The following is a 12,601-nucleotide window of genomic DNA, read 5'->3' as shown; positions in this document are numbered from 1 at the left end:
AAGAGTGTGTGTTTGTGTGTCTGGGAGAGGATAAACAATGAAAATTGGGCAGACTGACACATGAATAGGAAACCTCTCAAAAATTGGCAGGAAATAACCGGGTTGTGGGTTCGAGCGGCACTGCCCTGCATGCTCTATCTATCAAGCTCTTCCTTATTGGATTCTTTTCTCGGAGTGACATTGTCATGCAAACTTTCGCTAGATTCCTCAGTGTTAGGTTTGCCCTGTGTCATAGGATGTGAAGTGATAATCTTTACAAGCAATAATGAATAATAAGCTTCTAGCTGCTGAAAAATTGCAAACACTGAAGGATACTACTAATAGTACATACACTCTTTTAAAGTGAACACTCTTGCTTCATAAATTGATCAATTTCATAAAAATGTGTTGCATTTTTTAAAATAGACCAATTATAAGTAGTGTGTTAAATAATAATGTGTTGCTGGAACTCTTCATGGACATACTACAAAATTTGGGAATAGCTCCAAAGATTAAATCCCAAATCAATAAATGGACAATTTTTTTCCTCAAAACATGAAGCCGTTCGTTCAAATAACTGTGCAGTGAGTTCGTTCAAATAACTGTGCAGTGAATTGAATACTAATGCCAAGGAATTGCCAATTGAACCGGTGTACCATCCAATGGTGAATTCTTCTAAATTCGATATAGCAACACAAAACTGTAAGCTCATCTCCTTTGCTTGAATAATTGTCAATGGGACATACTTGAAACACATAGAGAAGATCTTACCTTGTTTCTGTCACGCCAGCCAAGTCCAAAACTTAGAAGACCAATCTTCCGTGAAGGGTTTTCTACACGACCGGCCCTACAAAAATACTCCAATGAAAATGATTCAAAAGAATGTAGTCTCTAACAAATCCATCTTACATTACATCATATGCAACACACTTTTGTATTAGCGTCCCTTACTCGCAGATCAATGGAAAATAGGTAATGTCAGTCAAAGGACTTAGATGGTAGAAAGCATACTATTAAAGAAATGAAAGGAGAAGTTAATGAGTAACAATCCAATTTGTAAGGACACAAATGGTAGAAAGCAAATTATTGAACAAGTGTGTGTATAACACTCATTAACAAATCTTTGGATTTCCTGTGACATGAAACTTGTGAAGTAGGTTTATGTAAATTATGAATAAATGTTTCATTGATCATACATACAGAAAATGACAATGGTCTTGAGATATTAAGTTCGAAGAACTTGCAAAGGAGAATCATAACAAGTAGTAACAAACAATTTGGACTGGAAAAGTAATAAAACAAACAAACAGTTTGGACTAGAAGAGGAAAGTTGCATGTAGAATCTACAAAAACGTGATATCTAAAATAGTTGTTGTACCTTGGAGAAGAATGTGCTTTGGATTGGCCAGATTCATACTGAAGGGTAGCCTCCAACATACTTTCTGCCATGACAACTCGCTTCTGCATCTCAGAAATTGATGCCATGGCCTTCTCATACTTTTCCTGCATATTTTATTATACTGGAAATAGATATAATCATGTCTTGGAAAAATATTGATAAGCATGTTTCTATATAAGAATTTTACTCTATGGTATACAGTAACAATGACCAGAATCACCATTATCATTTAGGGGAGAGGTTACCTGGAGCACGTGAACTTCAAGTTTCTGAGCTGCAAGGTCTTGCTCCGCTCTTCTGCGGGCATCTTCAGTAATTTTTTGGTCCTGCTCTAGCCGTATTAGGACCTGAGCATGTAGAGGAGTTCAAAATTTCCTTACAACTTACATAGATATTTTTCTCGATTTCTATTTACTTATTTACTTCTGCAAATAAGCTTACAGAAATAGACACTGGAGAAAACAGGTGCACATAGAACCTGCAGCATGGCAGCTTCTTGTTCTTGCTTATCGGTAAGGACTTGTTGTAACACAGATACCTCCTGCTCCAATTGCTCAACCTGCATGATCACAAACATTTTTGTAAACCTTCAAAGTCAAGTTAACAAATAAGAAGTTTGTAGAGAAGAAGAAAGAAATCATTAACATTTTTGTACTTGGATACTAAACTAGCTTTCTAGTAGTTTCCATTTATGGGGTTCAGTAAAAAGTCCTCTCCACGGATTGAATGATATATATTTAAATCAAGATTATTTTTAATGATATATCTTAGGGAGTAGAGCAAGCTTAACTAGTCACCTTGAAAATTACATTGACGTTAATTATCCTTGTATTTTTATGTGTATAAATTAAACATTCTGCTGGGTGCTAACTCACTCAAGCGCATTCAAAAAATATTCTGCTTTCCTATTTTTCACATATTACTTATACTGAGACGTGCTTCAGGAATGAGTTTAGTATAATGGTCTGTCTTAGATATATAAGCAAAAACATAGGTGGTTAAGGTTAGTGTATTGTAATCTTAAAGTTTCAAAGTTTCTCCCTATTCTCTCCGATTCTATAGAAAAATGCACATTGACATAATAGTGATTTTATGTCAAGACATTATAAAGGATAAAGGACATAAAATATCTCATATTAACAGTCTGACTGACCCAAGTGTATCAGTTAAAAAATTGGCAGACAGGCTTTATCCTCCTATAGCATTGGGTCAAACATTGAAAAGGATGTACTGGGGGCTCATATACCAGCAGCAATAATTGTTTTTCCGTAACAAACAGCATAAAAAGATGAATTTAAGGCTGCAAATATAACTACAACCAAGTTTATGGCTATATGGAGCAAGCAATGCCATTGGTCTCTATCACAAACCAAATTTACAATAAATTAATAGTTGTTTTAGTGGTTTCTTCAACCTTTTTTAATCAGATGACTATCTTCCATTTGATCCACTTTTTGCACCACGAAGGATATTTCTAGGAAAATAATGGCAAGGCAGAAATGACTTCCATTTTTAGAAATTCAATAAACACTGTTAAGATCCCACATCGACTAGAGATATGGCAAAATACAGTCCTCATAAGGTTAGGACAATCTTCACCTCTTGAGCTAGTTTTTATGAATGAGTTAAGCCTAAATCAAATTCTAATATTGCATCAGAGCATGTCCTAGATTTGTTATAAGGCCATCCGTATTTGCCCACACTCTACATGTCTAGTTCTAGACATGAAGGGTGTTGTTATTGGGCCACCTACATTTGTCCATACTCTAGATGTCCCATCTTGGTTGTCAAAGGGGGTGTGTTGAGATCCTACATTGTCAAGAAATATGGCTAAATTAGTCCTTATAAGGCTTGGAAAATCCTCATCTCTTGAGCTAGCTTTTGGGACTGAATTAGGCCCAATCCAAATCTAAGTAACACAAATACCAACAAAGGGATAAAACAGCAAGATCAATTTTTCAAATGTTGGATATACCCTTGCACTCAACAGCAGACGATTATCTTCCTTCACCATCTCCATTAGAGCTGTTTCTAGTTCTTCAGATCTGTCCAAGATATGAAACACACATGGAAATGGATAAGATATTGAGGATATCCTACAATTATGAACTGAATAGATAAAGTTTTCATATTAATAAAGCAACATGGGTAATGAAAAGGGGAAACATACATATAGAACATCACTAGTACTAAATGCCAATGCATTGCAAAGATTTATAACACTTGAACTTCCTGAATGGATATAAAGCGAGTAAACAAATTAAAGAATATTCAAATACGGGTCAACAATGTGTGGTAAGTGAGGTTTTAGATAGATTGTTGGTTGAGAACTATTTCCAAACTCAGTTTTGGGCTTGGTTTGAACACAATGGAATTTCTTACGGGTACAATTTGAATTACTCTATTGGTAGCAGATAGGAGAGTAAACAGGGCTATGCACAAAGCTAGTTACAGTGGGTTGATAATTCCTTCACGAATTTAATTTTTTCTCCAATATATTCGAGAAACATTCTTGCAACTTTAGAAGCAGCAGGGTGAAGAAAAAATCAAGTTGTTTTAAAAGATTGAGAATTAGACTATGAACATCAATAATAAGGACCTGAGTACTGCAGATCTTTTCTCCTCCAGCAATCTGCACAATTCAACTTTCAAACAAACCACCTGTGCAAAAGCTGTTAATAATTGAAAATTTATGAAGAGTTGCACAATAATGGGTTATAATAAAACAACTATTTATAGGATAAATACTTTCAGATGAATGCATGCAAACAGTAATTAAACCAGGAAATTAGACTTTGAAATTATGAATTGTCATGATAGTAATAATACACGATTCAGATTTCGGCCGTTGAGAATATATAATGTGACAAATGAAGTTGTGATTCCATCAGGAATACACAGACAACCTACACTTAGGAAGAATAGAATAGATTATATTGGACTAGTTTTGCAGCTACCTACAGTATCCAGTCACGCCAACTATGCAGCGTAATAGATAACAAATTAACAATAGTCAACCCCACTACCCCCAAAAATAAAGGTCAATGGATAGACAACTATATATTACATTAGCACACAATTGCATACTTCTCTGGTAAGAATATGGCAATTTCAAATTTTGATTTCATTAAACATGTTTTATCCGTGACATAGTGGTCCTCCATCTTTTTTTGAAAGATGTTGAAAATAAAATATTAGTATGTAAATAAATAGAAAGTCTGTAAGTATTCCTATTGTCTGTAAGTATTTCTGTCATTATGTGTATTTATCACATAAAGTCTATATAAAGAAACACACGGGTTATACAACATGTCTCTCAATATTTTCCTCACATTCAACAAAAGAAAAAGTAAAAAAATTAGCCATTTATTTGTAAATAGCATGCTAAATTGCAAACATTTATATCTCTAAAGTATGTATTTAGTTAACAAAATAGTGTGGACAATCTTCTATAAATTACTAGACAGATAATAGATCCATAACTATTGATTTTATCATATTTTTAAAGTGAAGCAAAGAAACACTAAAGAAATGCTGCTTAGAAAATAATTATCTCCATAAGGAGCAAGCATTTCTAATAAGTACAATTTTCTGATAGATAAGATCCAATTCTGTTTTGAAAGACAAAAATTCAGAAGTATAAATTCAAAAGATAAAAACACACTGAAGATCCAGCACTGCAATTATATATCAGTGTTCTAGTTCCTTTAAAATCTTTTACATGCACCTGAGTCAAATGGTATACCAGTATCACAGATAGGCAGAGTCATAACATGACAACAACATCTGTAAAAAATGGGAGACTAGAACAATCAAGCATGTTATGAACCAGAGCAAATTACTCACGCTTGATAGAACATAATATTAGCATACTAAGGTGGATTTAGTATTTATACATCTACTTAAAGTTTAGTGGTAAATAGATTTCAATCTAATTCACAAAGATAGCCTCTTTTTTTGCAATTGAGAAGCAAGGTGAATGATGAGGAGGAGAAGCAACCTGTTGCTGGAGATCTGGTACGGAATCTACTTTGGAATCAATACTGAGGCTATTAAGCAATTCTTCAATATTAGAGGAATGGGACTCCAACTGCACATCCTTATCAGACACCACATCACCTCCGTCATTAGCTTGTTTTTCTTCTACCAGTGATCCTGGGTCATGCTTGAAACTATACAATTTAGATGCAAGTCCTTTGGAATCTTTCCAAACTCGTCCTTTCTTTGACCTTTCTTCTATAACATCTAATACAGATGGCCTGTGTTTTTCTCTGAGTTCTTGCAATCTTGCCTCAGTCACAGCTAGGTAGCCCATACAAGCAGTAAAGACAAGTTGGCTGCTATCAAATGTTGAGCCAGCAAGTGATTGCAATAGAGTAATTGCATCACCTGCATCTTTTGTTGTAACTAATGCAGGACCTACAATAACAGATGTATTATTTTAACAATGCAAAGAATAACTTAGTTTAGTTTACTGCTTGTACATACTAGTCAGCACAGATCGGACTCAAAAACAGACAAGCACAACTCAATACCATATAATTCCAGTAGAGCCAGCGCTGTTCGAAATAGCATAACACGGTTTCCTTCAAATAGCAGCACATCCCAAACTCGAATAACTAAGACGCAGAAACACGTCCAAAGTTAACATATTTAAGAATATGCCAAGTTCAAAAACAATGCTGAATATTGAAAATAAAATAATCATTCCAAAAAAATTTACCACTCTCCCACGGAATCATGTTCACAAAGATTGAAAGAAACCACGGCCCAGATATCCATGTCACCTGCACTCCCAAGTAATCTAGATGATTAACTGCACCAAAAACATCCATAGAATAAAAAAAGCTATCCAAGCTGATTCATAGAGACAATTATAAGAATACTAAATTAAGAGCAAAAATAAATAAATACAAACCAAGTTTAGGAAATCTTTCACGCACCAATTCCTCAAAAACAAGCTGGTCCACCTGACAAGTTAAAAGCTTCTGTGAGTCTGTGACTGGCAAAGAGAATTTTGTGTCCCTAAATACTATAATTATCAGAAATACAAATCTGACTCAAACTAGAGTCAGGATAAATAACGTTTTCCTTTTCATTTTTATTAAAGAGTGAGTTTGATTCACACCTGGGACTCTATCATTTCTTCCGTATAGTAGCCTTCAAAATAATCATCTATAATTCCAACAAATGTCCTGAGTTATCCCAGTACACCAAATCAGATCATATAAACATAAGACAGATTAAACAAAGTATTATAGCAGACCTCTATTCCACATCAACATTTCTGATTCCCCGGAATCTCACCCAAACTTTATTATATTCATTGATATATAGAGCTCTATTCCACAATATTGTCATTTTAATAAAAAATAAATTGTCTTATTTTATATGTCCTTCTACGATAAGAAAGAAATACCAATTCATTAAAAATTATATACTTTTTTACTTCTTTTGATACAGTTCTAATGTGTTTTGTGTTAAACAATACCAATATGCAGTCATAAATAGACACATTTTGAAGATTGAGTTTCCTTTATAACCAGTTACCAAAAGACAACATTGATGGAAGTTTGGTGGAACAACTATTGTATAAGTTGTAAAGTGGACTGACAAGGGTAAATATAAGGCAAGTTTCTTAAACCTACCAAAAGGCATTTTCTTCTGGCATAAGAAGCAGCAATAAACCAGCAAAGAAGTTCATTGCCTGCATTTATTTCAGTAACAAAATTAAATGACAAAAAATATGACGACGACGACGACGACAATAGTGAAGAATACCACCAATGAAGAGAATAATAGATGCAATCAACAAATTACTACTGCCAGTCAAACAAAAAATACAACACACATACAGAGTAACGACTATGGAAATGCAGAAATAGTCATTAATAGTGAGTATATCACACCTCACATTGCCCAGGACAAAAAATCTCTCAATCAGCTTATGCTCGAGGCTTTAAACATTCTATATCGTTCTAGCAAACAAATGTTCAAGTTTTAAAGAATAAGTAAAATAGAAGGAAGATCTATGTTGTCAATCCCAGTGCGATCCTGGTGCGGTGGAGGGGCTGACCATGGCACCACCAACCGGAAAAACACATTTGACGGTAGCGGCAGTCTGACTGCGAATCCCTCTATCACCATTACAGCAATTAAGTTGGTTTCGTAGCATCGTCTCTGTTTAAGCCTTATTGTATGTTTATTCATTTAGTCGACTGACTCAACCAGGACCATTGAGTGGTATATTAAAAAATCTTGTACAACATCTGTGTGCGTTAAAACATCATTTGATGACTCTAATTTTGCTGAAAAATAGCAAGATATACATAGATCATACTTATATATTAGAATTTGGGTTGGGCCCTAACTCAACCCTAAAAAATTGACTTGTAAGGTGAGAACTGCCCCCACTTATAAACACATGTTCTTACTTTGACAGTCTTTTATCATTGTGCTTTTCATTTTCAAGAACATAAGTCCGTTATAAAAAGAAAAATTAGACTGGAAATAGTGAAGCACGAGTTTCAAAGTGCACAAGAAGCAAAGGACATCTGAAAATTATGGGACACGTGAATCCCAAAAGAGCTTACCAAATTTTACAGTATATTAACATCTATAAACACATTCTATAGTTCTTAAATGGAAACTTCCAACTTCAGTTATAGGACATAATTTGCAAATCAGATATCGAGTGGCTAGACGAAGAAGAAAATTAGACTCGGTATTTAGCTCTATGCAAATTAATTTCAATAATAAATGAAATATATTGTTCTATGTTCAAACAGTAAGTGAAAACAATGAAAGGAACAATTTTTTTTTACAGTTTTACACGCACGAACAGATACACACACAAGGAGATTTTCAGTTACATCATCACTAATTAATTTTTCATAATAGGGGGAAATAATCATAGCAGTTTCTGGACATAATAACCATATTTTCCAATGGAACAACATATTTATATTTTTCAATCCTTGCAAGGAAAATGCTTGTTAGGAGGGATGGAGATTTTATGAGTGAGTTCTATAAGCTTAAACATTTGAAATAATGGGCGAATTAGTATTTTCCAAGAAATATTTGTTTACGCTACAGTTACCTGACAGTACCCAACAGAGGGGTTATGTCGAGCATATGCTAGCAGTAAACGCCTCAAGGAATTTCTGCCATTTTCGTCCAAAGCAGGGTGACCCGGGAAAGTTCGTGGTATGTCCTGAGAATGGAAAATGCTATTTAGTCTAAGGAGAGAGCCAACTTGCAATTTAAAGCAAAAGATGCAGCACCTACAAATCAAAATAAATTCCAAGGCGCGTGCAGCTAATGACCTTCTCAATCTGCTTTCTCCATTTCCCTGATGCAACAGATGTAACCTCTTTGCCTTCAGAATTGTTATTTTCTTGAGCTAACAAATCATCATAATAGCTCTCCACCCGCCGTGTGTTCACACCTACAAAGGCTTGCCAAACCTGTAACAACAATATTGTATTGTAGGGAAGGCTACTGTACTTTTTCCCCAGCAAAAGTGGGAACTTGAGTGAAATAGAAAGCATAAATTTTACCTCTCCTCTAAGATCCTTTGGGACTCCTCCCTGAACAAGGGACTCTAGTTCCTTCCATGGAGAGTAAAGTTCAGGGAAGTTTTGATCCATTAAATCATTTTCTGCCCTTGAGCCATTTCCACCATCTAGCGTCTCATTAGTGCAGACCTCTCCCTGAATATCTTCCTCAGAAGTCCCTTCTACAGGTTCTAATTCTTCTATAGATGGAAGGTGGTCATCACTACCATGTATCTTCTCACCTTTCATATTCTTTCCTTTCTTGACACGAGAGCTCAATATTTCACCAATGGCACTAAGAGATGGTCTAATTTCAGCCCAGTGTTGAACCTTACAGGTCTTTCTTTCGTCTGAATGGTGCAGTTCCTTTGCAGAATTATTTGTTGTTGAACAGTCAGAAAAAGATTTCTTGCTACTTGAATCATCCCCTTCACTACTCCTTCCCAGACCAGTACCTTCTTTTATATCAGTTTCCCCTGAAGACGTCCTGCTACTTGAGTCACCTTCTTTGTTAACCCTATTTAGTATTGTCCCTTCTATTATCTCATTACCTTCAGCAGAATTTCTCCCACTTGAATCATTCCCTTTACTAATTCTGTCAGCATTTGTTTCATCTACCTCTGCACCTTCAGAAAAAATCGGGCTACTTAAGTCACCACTATTACTTACCCTATGAGGACTTCCCTCTTCTTTTACCTCATTACTTTCAGCCTTCAATGTTTCTTTATGTTTGTTCTCAGAAGAACTTGCTTGAGATGATTTAGCTACCTGTTCAATGAAACTTCTCCATTTATCTGATCTTTCATCTTCCTCTTCCTGATATGGCAATCACATCAACTTACGTTACATTGTACTTGTGCTACTTATTTGTAAAATCCAGTTCTCAGAATTTTCATTTATTTAGCTCTATATTTTTGTTGTATCAAAACACTAAATTCTTCACAAAAAAGATCTTTGACTATTCAGGTAAATTTGTTTCTTGAATCATAAGGGAAAAATAATTAACTTAAATTTCATTTTTTTCTCATGCTAATGTAATGCCATATTGCACAAGGATCTTAATTATAGGCAGTTTTTTGCAACTGTTACTATGGCACTGCACACATCACTCTCATCTTTTATGACCGGTCAGGAAATATCTAAAACCTGCCTTTTGGGTTAAATTATTTAGTGGAGGAGAAAATACACACAGTAACTAGCAGTTGGAACGAGTACAAAGGTCATTCTGTAACTTGTTGTTAATGTTGTTTAATCTTAATATTGTTGTCGCAACTAAAAATTATTAGACTATGAGTACAAAAATAATCATTTACAGCCAAAGGCTAGCTATTTTTCTACTACTTACCAAAAGCATTTGGGAGGAGGGTTAACAGACTTATAGATAATTTACCCAATAAAAAAGAACAATGTTCTTTGAAAAATGCTGGACCTTAAAGTGTTATTATTTTTTAATATAATGATAGTACACAATCGAGTATATTTATGCTCCAAAAAAATGTGTTCAGTCCTACATGTATTTTTGAATTTGCCAATATAGGATTGAAATATCAAACTAGATTACCAGTAACATAATTCCAAATTGAAGTACAATGGATAGTTACCTTGTAGATCAAAGAATACTCTCTGTATCTTTGTGCGTATTGAGGCCTTAATGCAAATCCATAAGAATCCCTGTAGACATAAACATGCGATTATAGCTCTAATGGAGAAAAAATAATGACCACAGTATCACTCATTTCCAAAACCAAATACAAACATAAAACACCACATCTATTCTATACTAATAATAAAGGCAACACACAAATTTGGTGTAGCCTAATTTTCTAAATATTACCCTTTACAGTTTTATATTCCATGCTTAATTTCTCAATAACTGTCCCACAAATGTTTCATTTTAAAGGATCATTTGCTATTCACATTTCAATTACATATTCACCTATGAAGAAATTCAAACACAGCGCCACAACAAAAATGCAAAATGAATGTCCTAAAGCGAATACACAGCATTTTCAGAGCTTTACCATATACATTACCTGGAATCAACCTCCAATGTACGCTTACTCAACAAGGACAACAACATAGTTTAAGAACAGTAACAATTCTACAGCCCATAGCTTTCACACTGAAAACTAAACTCACAAATGAAAACTCTACCACTACATTTCAGACATCAAAGAGTAACAACATGCAAATTAAATCACGATTTTAATCAACTCTTAAACTAATGAAATTTCAGAAATCAGATTATAAGTTTATGATCAGAATAATAAAAATCGAGTCGATACGATAAATTTTGTTTGTGAGAACAGTGAGTGATTGATACGAAGAAACATTCAAAATTAGATTGATGAAGTAGCGAAATGTTAGGGTTCGATGACGCGTGGAAATGGAAAGAAAGAGAAAAACGAATTATGATGAAAGTGTATTGTACCTGTTTGATTCGAAATTGTGGAGGAGATTGGAAGTGAAATCCGTCATGTTCGGTAGTGTTGGCGGGAAATTGAATGAGAAGAGAAGGATTAGGGATTTTGAGGAGTCAGTTGCGGAGAAGAGGATCAATCAAATGGTAACTGTAACTGTAACTGTAACTGAATGATTATGAGTCTTCTTCTTCGTTTCTCTGTCTATAGTACCATCGAATTCGAATCCACGTCGCATGCTACTCAACTTTTCGAACCTCCTTCCTCTTAGTTTCAAGAGTTGATCAATGGTATAGCGTCACGTGTCGCTATGTGACAACAATCATATATTAATAATTAACAGTATTAACTTGAATTATTTTTTAAAATATTTTTTTATTAAATAATTTTGTTAATAATAATATTAGTATTAATAATTATTAATAAAATTAAATTTTATAGAAAATGATATTATAATATTTTTTTTGATGAAATACTATAATGTATTTTTTAGAAATGATTTTCTAACACAATTTTTAATATGTGGTACCTATAAATCTATGCTTTTAATTTTGTTATTAATATTTTTTTTTAAAGAGAAATTTTATTGTAATTAATTTATATGAAGTCCCAGTTCGATATCCAATTTAATAATACATATATTTATTCGATTAAACTAAGATTTAAATATTATTTTATTTTTCTCTAAATAATAAGAAAAAGATATTAATTAGTTATATTTAATATTGTGTCTGATGTATCCTATTAACTTTTTGGACACATATTTTTAGTCACTACATGCATATAAATATTTTATGTTAGTTAGTATAAGTTTGTTAGTTAATAAAAAAATTTATTACTGTTTGAGTTTTAGTTATTTTGCGTAAGAGCTTTTTCTCATGCTCCGCGGGAAGGGATTCTAATCGAGATTAGTTATCTACACTTAGTGCTTCTATGCATGATGTCTCAATCTTATTAATTTTTGCCCTGCAAATGTTTCTAACTTCATCTTGGCTGATGCTATGTGGTTGTATTTATGAGAGTGGTAGTTTTTTCTTTGCTTTGTTTTGTATTTTCACTTGTAGTACATGAAAAAATTGTTTCTATTGAAATTGGTTTTTGAAATATGTGTCATATATATTTTAATTTTTTTGTAATTCATGTTTGAGAGACTTACAAATTATAGGGACTAGTTTCAGTATAAACAAGTTTTACAGAAACTAAAACAAATTTTATTTTAAAAAATAATTTATAATAGAGTTTATAAG

At 33.6% G+C, this 12,601-nt stretch overlaps 1 protein-coding gene across 6 annotated transcripts; it reads right to left on the bottom strand.

The window, feature by feature from the left end:
- Nucleotides 1–6: 6 nt before the first annotated feature.
- Nucleotides 7–11,644, bottom strand: LOC101511652 (uncharacterized). 6 transcript variants are annotated; one of them, XR_189701.4, is made up of 18 exons: nucleotides 11,366–11,644; nucleotides 10,536–10,605; nucleotides 8,938–9,750; nucleotides 8,704–8,844; nucleotides 8,478–8,591; nucleotides 7,027–7,085; nucleotides 6,507–6,573; nucleotides 6,297–6,348; nucleotides 6,102–6,194; nucleotides 5,914–5,997; nucleotides 5,379–5,797; nucleotides 3,978–4,039; nucleotides 3,354–3,423; nucleotides 1,857–1,937; nucleotides 1,624–1,725; nucleotides 1,358–1,499; nucleotides 751–826; nucleotides 7–224 (listed from the first exon to the last, which is right to left on the bottom strand). XR_189701.4 is itself a non-coding variant. In XM_004497388.4 (18 exons), exons 1-18 carry the CDS (start codon nucleotides 11,410–11,412, stop codon nucleotides 135–137), a joined length of 2,565 nt encoding a protein of 854 aa, XP_004497445.1. In that variant the 5' UTR covers nucleotides 11,413–11,644; the 3' UTR covers nucleotides 7–134. The 6 variants fall into 6 exon arrangements, 3 of the variants coding, with proteins under 3 accessions (XP_004497445.1, XP_004497446.1, XP_027189871.1); XM_004497388.4 differs by having other exon boundaries at nucleotides 1,358–1,482; XM_004497389.4 differs by having other exon boundaries at nucleotides 1,358–1,482; nucleotides 6,102–6,165; nucleotides 6,322–6,348.
- Nucleotides 11,645–12,601: the final 957 nt, after the last annotated feature.

The sequence above is a fragment of the Cicer arietinum genome, chromosome 4 (assembly GCF_000331145.2).
Source record: "Cicer arietinum cultivar CDC Frontier isolate Library 1 chromosome 4, Cicar.CDCFrontier_v2.0, whole genome shotgun sequence".
NCBI lineage: Eukaryota > Viridiplantae > Streptophyta > Magnoliopsida > Fabales > Fabaceae > Cicer > Cicer arietinum.
This window is presented reverse-complemented; position numbering and strand designations above follow the sequence as displayed.